The 22,633-nt window shown below is 36.2% G+C and overlaps 1 protein-coding gene across 2 annotated transcripts in view; it reads left to right on the top strand.

Moving 5' to 3' along the window:
• The window catches only part of WAPL (WAPL cohesin release factor), a 72,996-nt gene that overhangs the window by 13,660 nt on the left and 36,703 nt on the right, over positions 1-22,633 (top strand). The window contains exons 3-4 of one of the 2 annotated variants that reach the window (XM_081267914.1): positions 11,065-12,108; positions 14,296-14,396. In XM_081267914.1, the coding sequence (XP_081124040.1) occupies positions 11,065-12,108; positions 14,296-14,396 (1,145 nt within the window). Of the gene's footprint in view, positions 1-11,064; positions 12,109-14,277; positions 14,397-22,633 lie in introns of both variants that reach the window. The other variant, XM_081267913.1, reaches the window with a different exon arrangement.

Genomic DNA, 22,633 nt, shown 5'->3' with positions numbered 1-22,633 from the left:
CTTCTATAGCATCAAACCCAATATGTTTTTTTCCTATTCATACACATCTAATTTATCACAGTAAGAAATTAACAGTAACAATAAAACAGAACACTTATACTGTAATAAAATTTATGTAAATGTGGCCTCTTTTATGGTGCTATGCTCAACATTCTTGTGATGATGTGAGATGATACAATGCATATTTGATAAGATGAATTGAGGCATTCTGATTAAGAGTTAAGCACTGCTATATATATGCCTACAGTAGATCTGATAACCAAGACAGTTAATCTGGTAATGAGGGGAGGCGTGGAGGGGAGTGAAAGGTGACAGAGTACCTACATTGTGGATATACTGAATAAAGGGATGATTCATGTCCTGGCAGAATGGCATGGGATTTGTCAGTCTTCTCTAGGCTAGAGTGGTGTGCAATTTGGTGGTGGAAAACTGTAATCCCAGCGGCTTGGGAGGCTAAGGTAGGAGAATCACAAGTTCAAGGCCAGCCTAAGCAATTTTTTTTTTTTTTTTAAGAGAGAGAGAGAGAATTTTTCAATATTTATTTTTTAGTTTTCGGTGGACACAACATCTTTGTTTGTATGTGGTGCTGAGGATCGAACCCGGGCCGCACGCATGCCAGGCGAGCGCGATACCGCTTGAGCCACATCCCCAGCCCATAGCCTCAGCAATTTTTTGAGGCCCTAAGCATCTTGGTAGACCTATCTCTAAATAAAAAATATGAAAAAGGGCTGAGAATACAGCTCAGTGGTTTAGTGCTTCTGGATTCAATCCCCAATACCAAATAAATAAATAAAAATTGCTCTATCTAGAAATTTTCACTTAATATTTTTGGAACATGAGTAACTGAAACTGTATCAGTGATTTCTTTTGCTTTTGTGTGTGTTGGTACTGAGAATTGAACACAGTGCATGCTGGTCAAGTTCTATACCAAGCTACATTCCCAGTCCCTGTAGTTGCTTCGTTTAAAAAAATTTTTTTTATAGTTAGTTTTTAGTTTTAGGTGGACACAATATTTTTATGTGGAGCTGAGGATTGAACCCAATGCCTCATGCATGCAAGTAAAAATATATAAAATCACACAAAACTTGCTTAGCTTAATGAATAAGAACATCACCTATAAGCACCACCCAGGTTAAGAAAATAATAGTTGGCTACTCCAAAAGCTCTTTCACGTTCCCTTTCCCCCTTCTTTACTCTCAGACTAACTGCTGTCCCATCTTTATCGTAATTGCTTTTCAAAAAAATTTTATTTTTTTAAAATATATTTATTTTTTAGGTGTAGTTGGATATAATACCTTTATTTTATTTATTTTTTTATGTGGTGCTGAGGATTGAACCCAGGGCCTTGCACATGCTAGGCGAACGCTCTACCACTGAGCCACAACCCCAGCCCCATATTTATTTATTTTTTAAAACATTGAGACAGGGTCTCACTGCGTTGCTTAGGGTCTTGCTTAATTTCTGAGGCTGACTTTGAACTTGGGATCCTCCTGCCTCAGCCTCCCAAGCTGCGGGATTATAGGCATGCACCATCATGCCTGACTCATAAATCTCTCTGGTTTGCAAATGCCATAATTAATTACTTGCTGTTCACTTTCTTTAAAAATGTATTACAAGAACAAGCTCATCTTTTATAGCCAGAAGATTTACAGTGCTACACTTTTCATTCTTTTATTTTTGGGAGAGAAGGATACTGAGGTTTGATCCCAGAGATGCTCTACCACTGAGCTAAATCCCTGGCCCTTTTTACTTTTTGAGACAGGGTCTTAATAAGTTTCCCAGGCTGGCCTTGACCTTGTGACCCTCCTGCTTCAGCCTCAAGTGGATGGGATTATAGGCATTCATCACCATGCTCAGCTCTATCATGTCACATGTGTCACCACAGTGGTAGGAGATGGTTGTAGAAGTGGCACTGAAAGGGCATATGTATTTAAAATTTCAATTGATATTGCCAGCTTTCTCACTAACAGTTTGGTCTCCTCATCCCCATCATACTCATACTATCAAGCTTTGAGCATACCTGAAAGGCAGAAAAATGTCTCTGATTTGTGTTTAAAATAATTTTCACTTTAGAATATATATCTTTTTTTTTTTTTCTTGGCGGGGGCAGTGCTGGGTATTGACCCTAGGGTGTTGTGCATGTGAGGCAGGCACTCTACCAACTGAACTGTGTACCTAGCCCCCGTACTATTGTTAGTTTTATGAGTTTTTATTTGCACTTGGTTCCTAATGGTATTGGCTAAAAGCTTCTCATTGAGCTCTTTCCAAGCTACCACTCTTCTCTTTGGAATCAGTATTATTATTGGTTTTTGTCTTTGTCTTTCTTTCCTTTTTTTTTTTTTTTACTGGCTATTGAAACCAGGGCCTTATGCATTGGCTAGGCAAGCTTCTATCATTGAGCTACAACCCTAGTCCTCCATCCCCATTAAAATTTTTTAAATATTGAGACAGCTTTGCCAAATGGCCCCGGGCTAGATTTGAACTTATAGTACTTCTGACTTAGCCTCTTGAGTCACTGAATTTATAGGCATGTGCCCCTGTACCTATCTTTGTTGTATTGTTTCTGATATATGCTATGCATATATATGATACACTGAAATATATTTGGTCCAATTTCTTGGCATGTAGTTCGAGTTTTTAGAATCTTCAAAATAGAGTCTTTGTGTATATTAATGAGCTCACTGTTGCTGAGCCTTAGTCACCTGAATACTAACCTCTGGGGAGGACAGAGGGGACTGAAGGTTAATTTGATAACCTGTGGCCTGATCAATGATTTATCAATCATGTCTCTATTAATAAAGTCTCCATTAAAACCCACAAGGACAGGTGAAGAGCTTTGGATAACTAATCACGAGGAGGTTCTTGGAGGGTAATGCATTCCTCTCTGATACTTTGATTCTCCAGGTGTTATCACTATCCTTTGTAATATCTTTTATATTAAACCAGTTAATGTAAGTTTTCTCATGAGTTCTGTGAGCTGTTCTAACAAATGAGTTGAACCTAAGGAGGAGGGGGTTATGAGAACCTCAGTTTATAAGCAGTTGGTCAGAAGCACCAGTAAACAATCTGGGGCTTGTGGTTGACATTTGAAGCAGGAGGGCAGTTTTTAGGATTGAGCCCTTAACCTGTGGGATGGTGTGAGAATTGAATTAGAGGACACCCAGCTGGTGTTCCCTGAAGAATTAATTTCTTGCTTGATGTGTAAGGAAAATCCCACACACATTTGGTCATAGAAATCATCTGTGTTGACTGTGGAGTTAGAAAGAGGAAAATATCTTTTTTCTCTGTATTCTCAGAACAATAGAAGCAGTCAGATGTGTGCATGCATGTATGTGTATTTCAATCTGCAAAGTGATAACATTGCTTTTTTTTGTAACTTTTTTTTTTTTTTAAACCACTGAGCTGTATCCCCCAGCCCTTTTTATTTTTTATTTTGATGACAAGGTCTTCTAAGTTTCTCAGGCTGGCCTCCGCACTTGAACATTCCTGCCTCAGCCTTTTGAATTGCTGTGTAAGTGTGCACCATGACACCCAGTTTTTGCCTTACTCTCCCACTTAATAATGTTTTAGGGTTACTTCCATGTCACATCCAATGATTTTCTTTTTCTCCCTTGCACTCCTATAAAAAAATACTGCTTATATGTTATGTCAGTTTCTTTATGTACAAATTCCTGGTTGAAATCACACTTTTGGGTTGCTTCCAATACTTTTCTTTATAAAGTTGCTTTATTTTTTGGAGAATAAATACCACTTACTTTCACCCAGCAATATTATTCTACTGTGCTTCATTTGCAGAAAGAGATACAGGGTTATATTTCCTTATTTGAAACTTTTGGGGCCAAATGTGTTTGAAATTTAAAATTATTTTGGAATTTTGAAAGTTTAACACCCTTGTCAGGATTTAAGGTGTTACTTTAATCAAAGTCATTGTGTTTCAAGAGAAAGAAAATATAATTCCTAAGTAGGATAATACTATAAATAGCTTTACTTCAGGTTAGATCAGGTTTCACTTCAAAATGTGTTAGGTTTTAGAAGTTTTGGGGATATTGGAATTGTGGATAAGGCATTATGAACTTGTAATAGTACCTACCTCATATAGGTAGTATGAGATCAAATATGGGAAATATTTTGTATACTGAAGGCTTGCTAAATATAGTTTAGCTTTGTTTTTTCGTGTTTGTGTGTTGTTTTTTGATTGGGAATTGAACCCAGGGATGCTTAACTTCTGAGCCACATCCCCACCCCTTTTGTTATTTTTGAGACAGGGTTTCACCAAGTTGGTTAGGGCCTTGCTAAATTGCTAAGGCTGACTTTCAACTCTATATCCTTCTGCTTGTCTACCAGCCTGTTGAGATTATAGGTGTGTACCACTGTGCCTGCTTCAACTTTCTTCTATTTTTTTTTATTTGTGAATGAAATTGAGTTTCTTTTCACATATTATTATGCCATTTATATTTTTTATGAATTGCTTTTTTTATGTTCCTAGCTTCTTTTTCTAGAGGACATTAGACTTATTGGTGTATAAAGGAGTCTTAATATATTTACTTAAAAATTTTTTTTTTTTTAGTTGTAGATGGATAGCATGCCTTTATTTTATTTGTTTATTTTTATGTGGTGCTGAGGATTGAATGAACCCAGTGCCTCATATGTGTGAGGCAAGAGCTTTGCTACTAAGCTCCAGCTCCAGCCCAGTATATTTACTTTTTGCATTTCTTTGATGACTAATGATAAACTTTTTGTTTGTTTATTTGATATCAGTTCTTTATTTGGTGATGTACGTTCAGGTTTTTTTTTTTTTTTTTTCCTGGATACCTGGAATTGAACCCAGGGCCAGTTAGCCACTGAGCTATAACCCTAGTCCTTTTTAGTTTTTTCAAGACAGTGTCTCACTAACTTGCTAAGATTGACTTGGAACTTGTGATCCTCCTGTTTCATCCTAACCAAGTCTGTGAGATGATGATGATGATTATTTATTATTGTTTGTGTGTGTGTGTGTGTGGGGGGGTGTGCTGAGGATTTAACCCAGGTGCTGGGGATTTAACTTGTGCATTTGAGGCAAGCACTCAACCAACTGAGCTATATCTCCAGCCCTTTTTTAATAGGTTATTTTCTCATTTAATTTAAAGAGTTCACTGTATGTATTTGATGGGAATCCTTTGTCAGTTATATTTATTGCAGATATTTTCTCTGTGTCTGTGGTATGTCTTTGCATTCTCTTAACAGATCTTTGTCAGAGCCAGAGTTAATAATTTTCATTATTTTATCAAATATTTGTTTCACATCCTCTTCCTAGGTATCTCATCCCTTATTTGGCTAGATCTAATTGTTTTTAATGCTTTGGTTTAGTTTATCAATCCTTATGTAGTTTCTGTGAATTAAATGATTCCCTCACTTTATTTATTCTGTCTTCTTGTGATCGCTACTCAGGTATTTAAAGTCCTCATGTAATGGCAGTGCCTACCCCCTGCCTTTTAAATTTTTCATTACCTCAGCTATATTTTATGGCTTGTGGTCTCCAGAGCCACTTTGATTATCTATATAAACTTCTTAGAAGTAAAAGGCTTTGCTGGCCTCAGCAGGGCATGCCTGTAATCCCAGCAGCTCAGGAGGCTGAGGCAGGAGGATTGTGAGTTCAAAGCTAGCCTCAGCAATTTAGCGAAGCCCTGTTTCAAAATAAAATGCGAAAGAGGGCTGGGGATGTGGCTCAGTGATTGAGCACCCTTGGATTTAATCCTGAGTCGGGGGGTGGGGGAGAAGTCAAAGGCTTTGTTAAGTATAGTTCTCAACACTTCATTTGCCATTTTACCAATGCATTTCATCTTGAATCTCTTCATCTCTTCTATTAATGCTGGTTGAGATTGGTTTGTCATCTTTATCATTTTCAGTGTAACTATAGGTGGCTCTTTTTTAAAAAAATGAGATCTCTCTTGGCCATTGGTTTAATTGGCATCCTTTGCGTTATTATCCTCAATGGGCCTCTTTTTCCTCATCCATGTAATGGGTTTGGTGAGAAGTAAAAGAAAATATCTTTACTTTTTTAAAAGAGTGAAGGTTGCACAAATATTTAAGTTTGTATGGACCAGTGTAGGTTTATGGTTTACTACAGCATAGTTGTTTCAATTTTATACCCACCAGAAGCAAATTCCAGACATTGTATTTTATCCTTAAATGTAATTCTTTAATAGGGACTCTAAAAGAGATAACCACTTACCATTTTTTTTACACTTTCAAGTACTTAATGTATAATTTTGGCTTCTTTATATTTTAGCTTTTTGATGGGGGTGGGTACTGGAGATTGAACCTCAGGGGTGCTTTACCATAGAGCTAAGTCCCCAGCCATTTTTATTTTTTATTTTAAGACAGGGTCTTACTAAGTTGCTTAGGGCCTTACTAAGTCACTGAGACTGACCTTGAATTTGTCACTCTTCTACCTCAGCTTCTTTAGTCGCTGGTATTACAGGCATGCACCACTGTGCCCAGCTATATTTTAGCGTTTGAATAGACAACTTTACATACAGTATAAAATATAAGAAGTATGAGAGTACTTTCTTTCCTCTTATCCATGTCCTTCCCATATTATGTATCTCTACATAATATAGAACTGCCTCCTTTTTTAAAAAAAAAATTTTCTAATGTGTTATATATGACAGCAGAATGTATTACAATTCATATTACACATATAGAGCCCAATTTTTCATATCTCTGGTTGTATATAAAGTATATTCACACCATTCGTGTCTTCATACACATACTTAGGGTAATGATATCCATCTCATTACACCATCTTTATTATCCCTATGCCTCCTCTCTTTCCCTACCACCACTTTATCTAGAGTTCCTCTAATCCTCCCATGCTCCCCCTCCCAAATCCACTATGAATCAGCCTCCATAATTATATCAGAGAAAACATTCGGAATTTGTTTTTTTGGGATTGGCTAATTTCACTTAACATTATACTCTCCAACTCCATCCATTTACCTGCAAATGCCATGATTTTATTCTCTTTTGTTGCTGAGTAATATTCCATTGTGTGTATATACGACACTTAGAACTGCCTCCTTTTTAACAACTACTTTGTTTGCAGGTATGTGATGGCATGATAATTAGTTCTTTATTAACTGGTGTTTGTGTTTATGAAAGAAAAACAGGAAACAGTGTTATAATAATGTTTCTTGATACTTAGGTTATTTCATGGTCACAGAAAATATTAATAATGAAAATAAAACATTTGGCTTCAAGGTTAAGTCCATTTCTTCAACATTTTTTCTTCTTTCTTTTCTTTTTCTTTCTTTTTTTTTTTTTTTTTTAATGATACTGGGGAATGAACCCAGAGGCACTTACTAAATTGCTGAGGGTGGCCCTAAATTTGATTTTCTTGCCTTAATTCCCAAGTATCACGGATTATAGGCATATGTACCACCATGTCTGGCCTTAGATCTTTTTATATTAAGGAATTAACCTTTTCTCCACCTGCAGTTTGAGTTGCTATTATAATTTTTACTATTTACTGTATCTTTTGACTTTAGCATTTTCTGGTTCATGTTATAAATTTTATATTTTACGTAGATGAGTATGGATGTAGATTTTGTGTTTGAGAAGGGACTTCCCATCCTGGAGTAATATAGTTTTAAAAATTCCCGTTTGTTTTATAACATGTATTCTGTTAGTGTTTTCCATGTTTCTTTGGTTCCTCTAGAATATATTTTCACATTCAAGGTACAGAGCCAACTATATTTTTTCACAGATATTCCAGTTTCCTTTGTTGAAAAATCCATCTTTTCTATAAAGATTTGAAATTCCCTAGTCAACACATACTGATTTCTTTTTTCTTTTTTTTTAAAGAGACATATTTTTTTTGAAAGAGAGAGAGAATTTTTAATATTTATTTTTTAGTTTTCGGCGGACACAACATCTTTGTTTGTGGTGCTGAGGATCGAACCCGGGCCGCACGCATGCCAGGCGAGCACGCTACCGCTTAAGCCACATCCCTAGCCCCACATACTGATTTCTTATGTGTATTTTTCTTTTTTATTTTTAAACCAATAAAAACATTATTCTTAAGTGTTTGAAAGCTTACTAAAGCTATCATGCTCTCCCTAGAAATGTGTACATTTTTTCATATAGTTTTATTATAAGAATTCATGAGACTCATTCATAGGTAGGTCCCAGATTAAATCTCCCTTCCCATTTTTTAAATGTCAAAGATTTCTCTTCATTCAGATTGTACATCATCCTTTTTTTTTTTTTTTTGCAGTCTATCCTTTTATAAAACTGTACTTAGGTTATTTTAAGTACTGATATTGCATGTATTTTTACGGAATCACCTGTTTCCTACAAATTAAGAATCCTTCATTCCATGAAGGATGTTTAATCTTTTATTCAGGTTTGCTTAATTTGTGTGTGTGTGTGTGTGTGTGTGTGTGTGTGTGTGTGGCCACTGAACCTAGGTGCCTGGCACATGATAAATAAAGCACATGCTCTTAACACTCAACTACTCACCCAGACCTGCTTTTTTTCTTTTTTTAAATTTTTAAGCAGATTGAAGCTTGGAGAGTTATATGTTATATGACTTGCCAAGTTTTCTTACATCTATTTATTTTCTTAATGCTGTGATTCAGCCCCATGCTTCTCAAACTCAAGTTTGTAGTAATCTTCATTATACTAAATTGTCTTCCTTAAATGTTACCCAATAAACCAAAGATTGAGTACTAATCCAGTGATGCTAAAAAACTAAAATTAAAAGGCATTATGATTTTAGATTATGCCAAGCTCTCTTCACTGAGAGCTTTTAACATATCTAGTCTTTATTCTCTAGCTTGAGTAAGATCAGTAGGCCCTGGAATGTAGTTTTAGGCTCTTTGCATGTACAAGGATATAAAAGGAAGATCAGTGAATTTATAGGTTAAGATTCTAATAATAAGAACCTTTTTTTTTTTTTTTTTTTTTTTTTTAAGTTATTGCTTGTGGCAGCACACACCTGTGATCCCAACAGTTTGGGAGGCTGAAGCCAGAGGACCACAATAAAAAAAGGACTTGAGATGTAGCTCAGTGGTAAAATGCCCTGGGTCCAAAAAAAAAAAAAAAAAGTTCTGTGTTATGGCAAAGTTGTAATAGCTATGACAATTTGCATGTGGTACCTTATAATCTTCAAAATACCTTTAGAAGAAATTGTCCAAATGTTTTGAGGCGACCTCCTGAATGTCATTATAGTCAATAAGTGGCAGAGCTGAAACTTAATCCATTTAAACCCTAATCTGTTAACTTTTGCTAGAATACATTTTTGTTATATAGGCAGTTTATTAAAAACAAATGCTTAGCCTCTTTTTCAAGAATACATCTTTTAAAGCTGAACATAGACTGGGTGTGGTGGCTTGCACCTGTAATCCCAGTGGCTCTGAAGGCTGAAGGCAGGAGGATCGACAGTTCAAAGCCAGTCTCAGCAGGCACTGAGCAAGTCAGTGGAACCCTGTCTCTAAGTAAAATACAAAGTAGGGCTGGGGATATGGCTCAGTGGTTGAGTGCCCCTAAATTCAATCCCCATACCCCCACCCTTGCCCAAATAAAAAGTGGAACATAATGGCACATGTCTGTAATTCCAGCTATTTGAGAGACTGAGACAGGCTGATGCAGGAAGATTGCAAATTCAAGGCCAGCTTCATCAATTTACTGAGACTTGGTCTCAAAATAAATATATAGAATAAATAAGTAGGGATGGGGATGTAGCTGATGGTTCAGTTTCTAGTACTGGGAAAACAAAAACACCCAATCTACTTCATCTTTATTTCTCTCTCTTTCCTCCTTTTATTCACTTTATGTACCTGATATTTTAAGATGTTATGTGGGTTTATCTAATAGGAAAACACTCAGCTACTAGCGCTGTTTTCTTTATTTTATTTTTCTTGGTAACTCGGGATTGAATCTAGAGGTGCTTTATAATTCAGCTATATCTTTAGCCTGTTTTATTTTATTTTGAGATAGGGTCTCACTAAGTTGCCCAGGCTAGCCTGGAAGTTGTGATCCTTCTGCTTCTTTCTGCCTTCCAAATAAATAGCTGGGGATTACAGGTGTCCACACCACTGTGCCCAGCACTGGTGTGCTTTTCATTTGTTATAAAAGCAATAGTATTATTTCTTCAGGTTTCGTTTTAGTCTTGACTTTCCTTATAACCTTTCTAAGGTGTCAAATCTCATGTTTAGTTTTAAATTTTGACTTTTCAGCATCCTAGAATTAGTAATTGGTGGTGGTGTTTGTTTTGTCTTTTGTTTTTAGTGATTGGTGCCCTGATACTGAAGAAAGCTATATAATTCCTTGCTTTTAGCTGGAAAATACCTAAAATAGCTAAACCTTGTTTATGAGTTAGATATAAGTAAGTAAAAAAATCTTAGCCAGTTGTACAGTGAACCTGTCTGTGTAAAGTATCCTGTACTTGATGGTTTGTTGAGATTTGTATATGTTTTTTTTGAAATATCGGTGCCTTTTTTTGTTTGGCATAGGATAAACGTTGGCCAGTATTTTTCTTTTTTTTTTTTCTTTTTTTTTTAGTATTTTTCTACTAATAAGTTCTGAGGTAATTAATCATAACACCAGTTTGAGTCATAGTTCCATCTTTTATTTGAAAGTTAAAAAACATCTCGCTCACCAAGTGTGGTGGTGCACGCCTGTAATCCCAATGGCTTGTGAGTCTGAGACAGGAGAATTGCAAGTTCAAAGCCAGCCTCAGCAACTGCAAGGCACTAAGCAACTCAGACCCTGTCTCTAAATATCTTCAAAATCATTATCCCACAATAGGGTGGGGATGTAGCTTAGTGGTCAAGAACCCTTGAATTCGATCCCCGGTACAAGTGTGTGCCACCGCACCTCAGCAAGGGTGACAATTTTAAGGGACTTGAAGGCCTGGGGATAGGTCACTAGAAAACATGAAAGCAATATATACTAATGATAGGAGGGGAATGTCAGATATGTAAACATTAACTTCACAATTTAAAATTATTGCAGTTATTTCAAAGTTGATTTCTGCACTATTAAATTCATGGTTTTATTCTTTTGACTTTTTTCCCTTTTTAGATAAAGTGGAGAATTTTAGTGAAGAACATGAAAAAAATAGTCATCATTTTCACAAAAATGTTGAAGACAGTACTAAGAAACCCAATGCAGAAACCACAATGACTTCTGGATGTAAAGCTGATGAAATTAAGGAAACGAATGATACTTGGAACTCCCAGTTTGGGAAAAGGTCAGATTCTCCATCTGAAATGTCTCCAATCAAGGGATCTGTAAGAACTGGTTTGTATGAATGGGATAATGATTTTGAAGATATCAGATCAGAAGATTGCATTTTAAGTTTGGATAGCGATCCTCTTTTGGAGATGAAGGATGAGGATTTAAAAAATCGATTGGAAAATCTGAATGAAGCCATGGAGGAAGACATTGTGCAAAGTGTTCTTAGGCCAAGCAACTGTAGGACGTACTGTAGGGCCAATAAGGCTAAATCATCACAAGGAGCATCAAATTTTGATAAGCTAATGGATGGCACCAGTCAGGCCTTAGCCAAAGCAAACAGTGAATCAAGTAAAGATGGCCTGAATCAGGCAAAGAAAGGCGGTGTAAGTTGTGGGACCAGTTTCAGAGGGACTGTTGGACGGACTAGAGATTACACTGTTTTACATCCATCTTGCTTGTCAGTTTGTAATGTTACCATACAGGACACTATGGAGCGTAGCATGGATGAGTTCACTGCATCCACTCCTACAGATTTGGGAGAAGCTGGCCGTCTCAGAAAGAAGGCAGATATTGCAACTTCTAAGACCACTACTAGATTTCGACCTAGTAATACTAAATCCAAAAGGGATGTTAAACTTGAATTTTTTGGTTTTGAAGATCATGATGAGACAGGAGGTGATGAAGGAGGTTCTGGAAGTTCTAATTACAAAATTAAATATTTTGGCTTTGATGATCTTAGTGAAAGTGAAGATGATGAAGATGATGACTGTCAAGTGGAAAGAAAGACCAGCAAAAAAAGAACTAAAACAGCTCCATCACCTTCCTTGCAACCTCCTCCAGAAAGCAATGATAATTCTCAGGACAGCCAGTCTAGTACTAATAATGCAGGTAAGAATAAGTAAATGTGTTTTTCAGACTTAAATCAACAGTTACTTAGTTTCTTTCTTCAATACTCAGTTTTAGTTTGTTATATTCTATTTTAATAGAGGTAAAATTAGAACCACAAATTACTTTGTCCAAAGGTACAGTATTTTAAATGTTAATGATCACATCACAAATTGGAACCAGTTTGTAGATCGGTGAGTCTTTTCATGTTTATTTTTTAAAATAGATGATTAGCATTTGAGAATTTTAAATGGTTTATGTATGGGACAAGAATACTAAATATCCTAGTGTTTTAACTTTGAAAACCCAAATGCATTGGAGACATAAGGATAGGTTTTGAACATGTACATTTTCTAACATTGAAACTGTATTTCTCTCTCTCTCTGTCTCTCTTTTTTTGGTGGTTTTGGGGATTGAACCCAGGGCCTTGTGTATGCAAGGCAAGCACTCTACCAGCTGAGCTATATCCCCAGCCCAAAACTTAAGATCAGGGGTTCAGTGATAAAATCCTTTAATTCAGTTCTCCACTGGGAGAGGCAAACCAAAAAGCATTATAGCTCTGTTATATTAAATCATTACCTGACAAAGGGCTTTGTGAAGTAAACTGACAATTGGGTAAGAAAAAGTGTGTGAAAACTTCTGAGATATGAGGTTTCCTAAACAAATAGTTTTTCTGGATTGTTTTACTTGTTACCCAAAGCTTTTGTTGGTTCAGGGTTATAGAAGAGATGTCCTTATGGTGAATCAGAATTATAACAGTTTTCTTAAATATTGATTCTCTTGTTGGAGAATACATCATACTTGAGACTTTATACCATTCTGCCTTAAAAATAGTTTTGCTAGATTAGGTTTTTTTTTTTTTTTTTTTTTTTGTATTAGGGATTGAATCCAGGGCCTTGCACATGCTCTACCATTGAGTTACATCCTGAGCCTCAGATTAGATTCATTCTTAGTTTTAAAACTGGAATTTATAGGCTCTCCCTCAACTCCCTGCTGCAGAAAACAAAAAACTCAAGCAAAAATTAATATTGTCAAAATTTATTCAGTATTATTGTGAAAATTTATCAGGTATTGTCTTGAGTCTTGGAGAATTAAAATTATGGCAGTATTATTAGACACTTGAGCTCAGGTAATATATAATAGCTGAGGTCTTTTCCTGCTGTAGTTTACTTAATTCTTGTGGTAACCTGTCAGGTTATCATAACTGCAATTGAAAATTTGTTGCTGAAATTTTCATCTTGTGGATGATAAAACTTCTTAAGCTTTAAAATGTGAAGTTAGGGCCGGGGATGTAGCTCAGTGGTAGAGCTTTTTTGCTTTGCATGCATGAGGCCCAAGGGAATGATCCCCAGGACTGCAAAAAGAAAAGGAAAAAAAAAAGTGACATTTGATTGACTTTCAGAAACTTGAAGTTGTTACTGAATAATTTTTTGGAAATTAGAGACCATTTGGATGATAATACACCAAGCTGGAATTTGAGTCTTTGTGAAACAACATTTCTCAACATTTTAGAGAAAAGTCATTTTTTGAGTGTGTGTGGGGGAAACCTTATGGGAAGTAATCTAAATTTTTGGTAGTTTGGTGTGTGAAGACCTACAAATCATCAAACTACATGGTACTAGGTTACTTTTATTTTGGCAAGGATAGCTTTTTTTTCCCCCTTAATGTGACCTCTGTATATTAGGTGGGCCTTTGAAGGCCAACCTGATTTAGTGGATGTTAAATCTAGAAAAATGTTAAAAATAGATATTACTTGATATTTTGTGTGTGTGTGAACTGTACTATGATAGTGTTAGTATCTATAAATATCCATTAGTTTTATATGCAACTTTGAAGGTCAGAGTTTATTTACAAGGGCTGGGGATGTAGCTCAGTGGTAGAGCACTTTCCTGCCTAGGCAAAGCCCTGGGGTCCATCCTCAATACCAAAAAAAAAAAAAAAAAAAAAAAAAAACAACCACTTTGCTACTAACACAAAGTAAAAATTAGTGTACATATACAGCAACAAGCTTTGTGAAGCTGTGGATAAAAATGGGAGTATTTTTGTAAACTGTGGTGCTTTATTCCTATATTCTTTTTTTCCCACAGTATGTCAGGGAAAAAAAAATTCCTAGGTTGTCTGATCGACAATTTGAAATATTAGAAAGCTAGCTAGTTTTGATTACCATTTCAGAAAACTTGGATTTTACAGAGGACTTGCCTGGTGTGCCTGAGAGTGTGAAGAAGCCTATAAATAAACAAGGAGATAAATCAAAGGAAAATACCAGAAAGATTTTTAGTGGCCCCAAACGGGTAAGTAAACTACTACCGGTGATTTTTATTATTCATTTATTATTGGAGTGCTTGACTCTTTTTTTTAACAAACATCATGGCAATTGTCTTTCAAAGGATATGTTTAAGCCATTTTTTAAAAGCATTTTAACTGTTTAAAAAAATGAGTAAACATACAAAATACTAGTTAATTAACCATTCTTAGTTACACAAATTAATGGTGTTAAATACTTTCACAGTATTGTACAATAATTATCAGTACCCAATTTTTTCATCTTTCCCAACAAATATAATAAATACCCTTTCCTCTTTATCCCATGCTAAGTAAACATTGTTCTGTTTTTTACTTTATATTAAAGGAATCATACATTTGTCCTTTTCTGTCTGGCTTATTTCACTGTCCCTGGATTGAACCCCCAGTACCAAATAAGAATAATTAAAAAAAAAAAAAAAAGTGGGAGTGTATGTAGCTTAGTGGTAGAGCACCCTTGCATTCAATCCCCACTATCATGGGAGTGGAAGAAGTCACTTGGTACCAATGCAGATGCTCCTCAATTTACATGTAGTTACATCCTGATAATCCCGTAAGTTCAAAATGCTTTTAATACACCCAGTCTGTTGAACATTATAGCTCACTGACACAGCACACTATAGAATATTGGTTGATTACCTTCATCATGGAGTGGCTGAGGCTTATGGTGGCTGCCCAGCATCACAAGAAAGTATTGTACCATATATTGCAGGCTGGAAAGAAATAAATTCAAAGTATAGCATTCTACAGTTAAAAACTTCTAAGTCAGGGATTGTCCATGTATCTGGTGAGTCTTGTCTTTCAGTTCTTATGGATATATACCCAGGAGTAGAATTGCTGGATAATATGATCTGTAGCTTTTTGAGTATCTGCCAAAGTATTCTGCACAGTGGCTATACCATTTTAGGTCTCCCTCACCCCACCCCACCCCAACAGTACCCTGAGGGATCCCGTTTCTCCATATCCTTCTGACACTTTGATAATAGCTACCCTAATAGACATGAGCTGGTATATCATTATGGTATGATTTGTGTTTTCCTAAAGACTAGAGATGTAGTCTTTCTATACACTTATTGGACATTTATGTATCTTCTTTTGAGAAATGTCAATGTCCTTTGCCCATTTCTGAATTGGGTTTTGTTTTTAAGTTGAAAGTTTTTTTTATCAGATATATGATTTGCAGATAAATTCTCCCATTTTATAGGTGTGTCTCTTCTGAAAACATCTGCATAGATACATAGTCTTTCAAGTGAAAAAATAATGTTTGAGAAAAAAGTGGCTATAGTTTAGCAGACAACTCAAAAAGTAGTCTGTTCTCTCTTGATACAACCCCTATGTTGTGTGCAGCAGAATTGTTTTATGCATATTTGTTTTGTCACACAAAATGTGGTTTTTTTGTGTGTGTATGTGTGTGTGAGTGTGTGTGTGTTTTGGAGGGGGGTACTGGTGATTGTACTCGGGCACTCAACCACTGAGCCGCATAATTCCTGGCTCTATTTTGTATTTTAGAAGCAGGGTCTCACTGAGTTGCTTAGTGCCTCCCCATTGCCAAGGTTGGCTTTGAACTCGCAATCCTCCTGTGCCACTGGGATTACGGTGTACACCAACATGCCCAGCACAAAATGTGTTCTTTAAGAGTCAAAATTTAATAAAATTAGTAGTTCTTGATGCATCAAGAGCTTTCAGTCAGACTGCACTTTTTTTAAAAGATAAATAGTATGTAGCAGTGAAGAGTAAGACTACTAGGACAGTTTAGAGGCCTACCTTGATTCATGCTAAGATAACAACAGTTTCATTCACTGTGGCTTTAACACCATTCATAGTAAAAAAGCAAATAACTTTAATTTTACTGTAGTTGTAAAAATGATGTGTAGACATCCTGGAAAAGGTTGATGTGTATATGTACATGTATATGCATGTGTACATGTACTGTACTTTGAGAACTGCTGACTTATAGTGTTCTCCTTTATTCTCCCTGCTTCAACTTTTGTTATAAAAAAGTTCAAATAGAAATTGTAAAAGAGCAGTGCAATGAATACCCATACCTCTTTGTCTAGATATATTTTTAATTTATACTTTTGTCATAATTGCACACACATTGTTTCTTACCTCTTTCCCACTTTTTATGGAGCATATACTTACATATAAATTCTGTCCTATTTGAAAGTAAGTTATAGATGGCATATATTTGTTAAGAAAAAAGAATCTCAGCTGGGCATGATGGTACATGCCTGTAACCCAAGTGACTTGGGAGGCTAAGGCAGGAGGACCACAGGTTCATTAGCCAGCCTCAGCAACTTAGCAAGACCCTGTCTCAAAATAAAAACTTAAAAAAAAATTGGAGAAGTGGTTCAGTGCCACAGTCTTGGCTGGGCACAGAATCACGAGCCACCACACAGCTTTGTAGATTCAAACAGCAATTCTTTATTCCCGAACTCACACTGGCCTCCACACACGCTCTGGGGCAATCCCGTTCTCCTCCCAATTCACCTACTCCACGAGGCTTTTTTTCCAATATCCTTTCTGAATCTCACGAGAACTCAACGAGCTCAGGCAGCAGGAACACCCTAATCCCAGCAGCAATAATCCTCAAATTGGAGAACTTCCCTAAAACCCCTATTGTCTTAAACCGGGAACGCCCTAAACCCAAGGACCGGGATACTTCCTCAAACCTGATCAGCTCTAAACCCGGATCCGCCCTGGTCCTTGAGCAAGGTCACGCAATGTCAACAGCGAAATTCTAAGGCAAGTCCATATAACATGGGGTACGCTGGCAAGGAAATTTCGATGCGTCATTCCTACTTGGCAATGGCCCTCAGCAGTTCAGTGGTGAAGAACCCCTGGTTTCAATCCAAAGTACCAAAAACAAAAAAGAAAAAGGAAAAAAGTCTCATACCTAACTATACTTAATGTGGTTGCAAAACTTAAGACAACTAATAGTAATTTTTAAAATAATGTTATATTAGTATGTATTCAGTTTTGTGTGTGTGTGGGGGGCATGGTGGCTAGTCTACTGCAGATTGAACCCAGGGCCCCTTTACCGCTGAGCCACATCCCCAGCCCTTATTTTTTTATTTATTGACACAGGGTCTTGCTGAATTGCTGAAACTGGACTTGAACTTGATGGTCATCCTGCCTCAGCCTTCCAAGCTGAGGATTACAAGCATGTGCCACTAGGCCCAGCTCATTGCCCATTTTCTAAAAATTCCTTTTAGCATCTATTTTTCTTAAAGATCCCAGATTATTTCATGTTATAGAATGTTCCATGTTTAGAATTTATCTTTTTTTTTTTTTTTAAAGAGAGAGCGAGAGAGATAGAGATGGATGAGAGAGAATTTTTTTAAATATTTATTTTTTAGTTCTCGGCGGCCACAACATCTTTGTTTGTATGTGGTGCTGAGGATCGCACCCGGGCCGCGCACATGCCAGGCGAGCGCGCTACCGCTTGAGCCACATCCCCAGCCCCTAGAATTTATCTTGATTGTTTCTTCATGTTGTCTATGTTAACTTGTTAGTACACTGTATTAAAGTGGAGACTTTAATATATTTTCTAATTCAATAATTATAACATTCAAAAATATATATAATGGGTGTATTTTAAAATATATTAAAAGTATAGTACATTGCACCCTTTTTTTTTTTTTTTCTTGCTACTGGAGATTGAACCTGGGTCAGTCAACCACTGAGCCACATCCCCAACCCTGTTTTTTATTTTATTTAGAAACAGGGTCTCACTTAGTTGCTTAGTCCCTCACTAAGTTGCTGAGAGACTGGCTTTGAACTTGTGATCCTCCTGCTTCAGCCTCCGGAGTGACTGGAATTATAGGCATGTGCCCAGCTTAATATAATACACTTACATATTAATAAAGTCATAGGACCCTGAAAGTTAAATCTGGAAGCTTGATTAGATTCAGGTTTAATTATTTTTGTCACATATACTTCAGTGGTGATACTATATATGTGTAGCAGTTTTACTTATTAAAAATATGCTAAGTAAAATAAGCCAGGCCTAGAAAGAGCATTACCACATGATCTTACTTACATGTCAAAATTTTTTTAAAAAGTTGAATATATAAAAATAAATAAATAGGAAGGGCAGCAGAATAGAATAGACATTATGATTGCTGTATATATATAGGTGACTCTATGACCAGTGTGATTCTGCAATCTGTACAATCAGAAAAATGAGAAATTATACTCCAATGATTCAAATGTATGAATTGCCAAGATCATTGTAATGTCAATGTGTAGCTAATAAAAAAAATTTTAAAAAATGAATGAATGAATGAATAGATAAATAAATAAATAAATTTTAAAAGGTAATTATAGAGAAACAGAATAGTCATTACCAGGAATGGGGAGGTTGAGGAAATTGGAAGATATTGAGGAAAGTGGGAGATACTACTGAAAGAATATAGCTCTATAGGATTAAAAAGTTTAAAGATTTAATGTACAATGGGAGAAATACAGTTATTAATAGTGTAATTAAGCTGAAAAATTTTCAGGAATAGATTTTAGGTGCTCTTACACAAAGAAGTTGACTGGAAGGGAAGGATATATTAATTTGCTTTCCTAGTAAAAATCATTTCACTATGTATGTGTATAAAACTTCATCTTGCATTTCTTCAATATACGCAGTAAAAATTAAGTTAAATGTAGTATAATAGATTTAGGCTTTTCTAACACTGAAAGTTTAGTTTTGGTCAGTGTGAACTAATTCAGGTATCTTCTTGTGTCCTTTTGATATAACCCTATAATCTTTGAGCACTTCCCATTCTGTATAGTAAGACGGTCTATGCTTCATGTGTTTCAATCATGGACTCAATTTATTCTTGTAGGACCCTTGGTTCTTCGGAGATTAGTGCTTAGAATCTAAGGTTTCAGTACCAAATGTATTCACTGCCTCTAGGCTCTCTTAAGCCATAAATTCACATTGATAGCTTCATTTTAAATTTAACATGACAATTTTGTAACTTAGCTTACTTGGTCTATCTTATACCATATATAAATACCTAAATTGCAGTACCAACAGTACTATGAACAGTAAATAGTTTAAGATTTCTTTGCATTGCTTTTTATCTTATATTTCACTGAGGGTAGTCATAGTAATGTGTTCAAAGGTTTCTTGAAATAACTTTTATTCTAATTTAGTATTCAGTTGAGTTCTAGGGCTTCATGCAAGTGCTCTACCACTGGACTACATCTGCAGTCCCATGTTAAAAAAATTTTAACTCAATATTAGAGTAAATTCTCTGTTGCTATCATAGCTTAGAAATAGCAATGTACATGTACTTGACCTGATTTTGAATGAGTCTGTCTGGCCTAAAATAAATCAGGTCATGGCAGCTGAGTTTACTGTTAATGGATGCAATGTGAGTGTTAGAAACTAAGAAAATTATTGCTATTTTTTAAAACTAAAAGAACAATGGAATTGAACTCATTTGAAATATGTAATGTGGGTAAAGCCCTGTTTTAAGACAAGTTCCAACTTTTTTTTTTTTGTTTTGTTTTGTAGAGGCTTAAGAAAATGTGACAGATTTGTATTATATGTGAGAAATTAGGTTTCACAGAAAGCTTGATTCTCCAAGGGAATTTTTTGTAGATTATACCCCAAATACTGGGGATTGGGGGGGTGAGGGGGGAGAAAGGCTAGATAGGATAAGGAAAGTTCTCAGCAGTTGTCCTACTCTTCATTATAGTAGAAATGTCTTCATGTAGTATGAATATCTGGGATTGGGTCTCTAACTGATTAAAGACATCGATGACCCCATTTCTAAGTAGTCAAGAGGTAGTAGTGCATACTTTGTAATAGCAAGAATTTTCTTCCCTTCCTATTAGAGTTTCTCAACCTGAAGCACTATTAATATATTATATTGAATAATTCTTGGTTGTGGAGGGTGATCCTCTATGTTAAGGAGATACTCTATCCACTAAATGCCAGTCACAGTTTCTTCCTCTGCAGTTATTATATGCAAAGTTGTCTTCCAGACATTGCCAAGTATCCTGTGGGGAGGAAATGTGCCCCCTCCCATTAGTGAAAGAGAAAGAGATGATCTTGTAAATTCAGACATGATGAATTTACTCATAAATACCATAGTATGTACTTTGTAAAAACAAGAGCATTGTCCTACATAGTGGCAGAATACCTATCAAAACCAGGGATTAACACTGATGAAATAATCTAATCTAATCTGGATATCTCATTCAAATTTTATCTATTCTGGTAATGCCCTTTATAGCAAAACAAACTGCTTCTCATAAACAAAGAGCTGATGATCGCATCCAGAATCATACATTGCATTTAGTTGTCACAGTTCTCTACTCTCCTTCAGTCTGATACTGTATCTGTTTCTTTCTTTTTCTTTTTCTTTTTTTTTTTTTTTTTTTTTTGGTGGTTTTGGCATTCATAAGGTCAGTTATTTTGTAGAATGCTCCTCTAGTTGTGTTTTTCTGTGCACCTATCTCCTCTGATACTTCCACCAAAAACATACATGTTTTTGGTGGAAGTATCAGAGGAGGTGGCATGTTTTTGGTGGAAGTATCAGAGGAGATGGGTGCACTGTATCAATTTATGTCATTTTCTAATCAAACTTTTTACCTATTAGGCTTTTAAAATTTATTTATTTATTATTGGTACTTTATAGATATACATAAAAGATCTCTTTTCATTTATGTACATAGAACAATTTGGTCAATTTCATTCCACCTTTCCACTCTTCGTCCCTCAGTCCCCTTCCAACAGAGGAAATGTGAGGCATCTTACTGTGGTAGTTTTTACAAGATTTTGAAAGAACTTGGAGTTTATGTGAAATTTGAATTAACAGTATTTAATACTCATAGCAAAGAAGTGCTGTGTTTAAATTTGATGTATGTAGATGTAAGATCTGGGCTACAGACTGCACTGTGGGTCCTATTTTCTTGGAAACTATGAAATTAATATAATTGTGGAATATTCTGTCAGTAAATCTTATTTGAAGCTCCAGGTCTGGGTCTTAAATCAAGATTCTATCCGTATCAAGTGACTTAAATCCTCCAGGCTAGTGTGTGAGGTATTTTATTCTCACTGATATGATTTCAAACAGCAGCGTTTCTTTTATCTTTTTATAAAAAAACAAATGTGTTCATTTAATTTGTATCACAAGAGATAGTTTTAAAAAAACACAAAACAAAACAAAAATCCCCACAGTTCAATTACGGAGTCCTGCATAGAAATCAAGGAAAGAGGTACTTGGCCAGAGATCTGCTTTGAGTAGGTTTCTTGCAGATATTTAAAAGCTACGATGTGTGGTTTTTTTTGTTTTGTTTTGTTTTGGTTTGGTTTTGGTTTTTAATGTTGGTAGCATGTGTGAATACACATTCAAAGAGCTGCCGATGTTGGGTTCTCTTAAGAAGCTCTAGATAAAGAACAAGAGGGTTCTGATATCATGCAGATGGAACACTTGTCATTTAAAATGTTCAGGCAGATGGTACCTTGGGTGTTGGGTGTCCACGTTGGGGTTGTAACAGGGTGTGAGAAACTTGACTATGGGGGGCTGGGGATGTGGCTCAAGCAGTAGCGCACCCATCTGGCATGCGTGTGGCCCGGGTTCGATCCTCAGCACCACATACAAACAAAGATGTTGTGTCTGCCGGAAACTAAGAAATAAAATATTAAAATTCTCTCTCTCTCTCTCTCTCTCTCTCTCTCTCTCTCTCTCTCTCTCTCTCTCTCCCCCTCTCCCTCCCTCCCTCCCTCCCTCCCTCCTCACTCTCTCTTAAAAAAAAAAAAAAAAGAAACTTGACTATGGGTCCAATGAGGACTTGTAGAGAGAGCTTAATCTTGGGTCTCTGTATACTTCTGTTAACTGTTCCATGGTTGGTCCCTGCCCATTTGAGAAATTTCTCTGATTAGGGAAGGCAGATAGTCCTTTTTCAGTGGATATCATGAAAGTCATTAGCTCCTGCAGTAGCCCCTTGCTCACACAACCCTGGGTGACATTCCCACTGGGATCAGCTTTTTTTAGGGGGTACTTGGGATTGAACTCAGAGGCACCTAATCCCTGAGCCACATCCCAGCCCTTTTTTTGTGTGTGTTTTATTTAGAGACAGGGTTTCACTGAGTTGCTGAGGCTGGCTTTGAACTCATGATCCTCCTGCCTCAGCCACCTGAACTGCTGGAATTACAGGTGTACGCCCCCACGGCTGACAGGGGTTAGCTTTTTCATGGACAATGGCTAGGTCATGGTTT

The sequence above is a fragment of the Spermophilus citellus genome (assembly GCF_964194105.1).
Source record: "Spermophilus citellus genome assembly, chromosome: 15".
In the NCBI taxonomy this organism is placed as follows: domain Eukaryota; kingdom Metazoa; phylum Chordata; class Mammalia; order Rodentia; family Sciuridae; genus Spermophilus; species Spermophilus citellus.
This window is presented reverse-complemented; position numbering and strand designations above follow the sequence as displayed.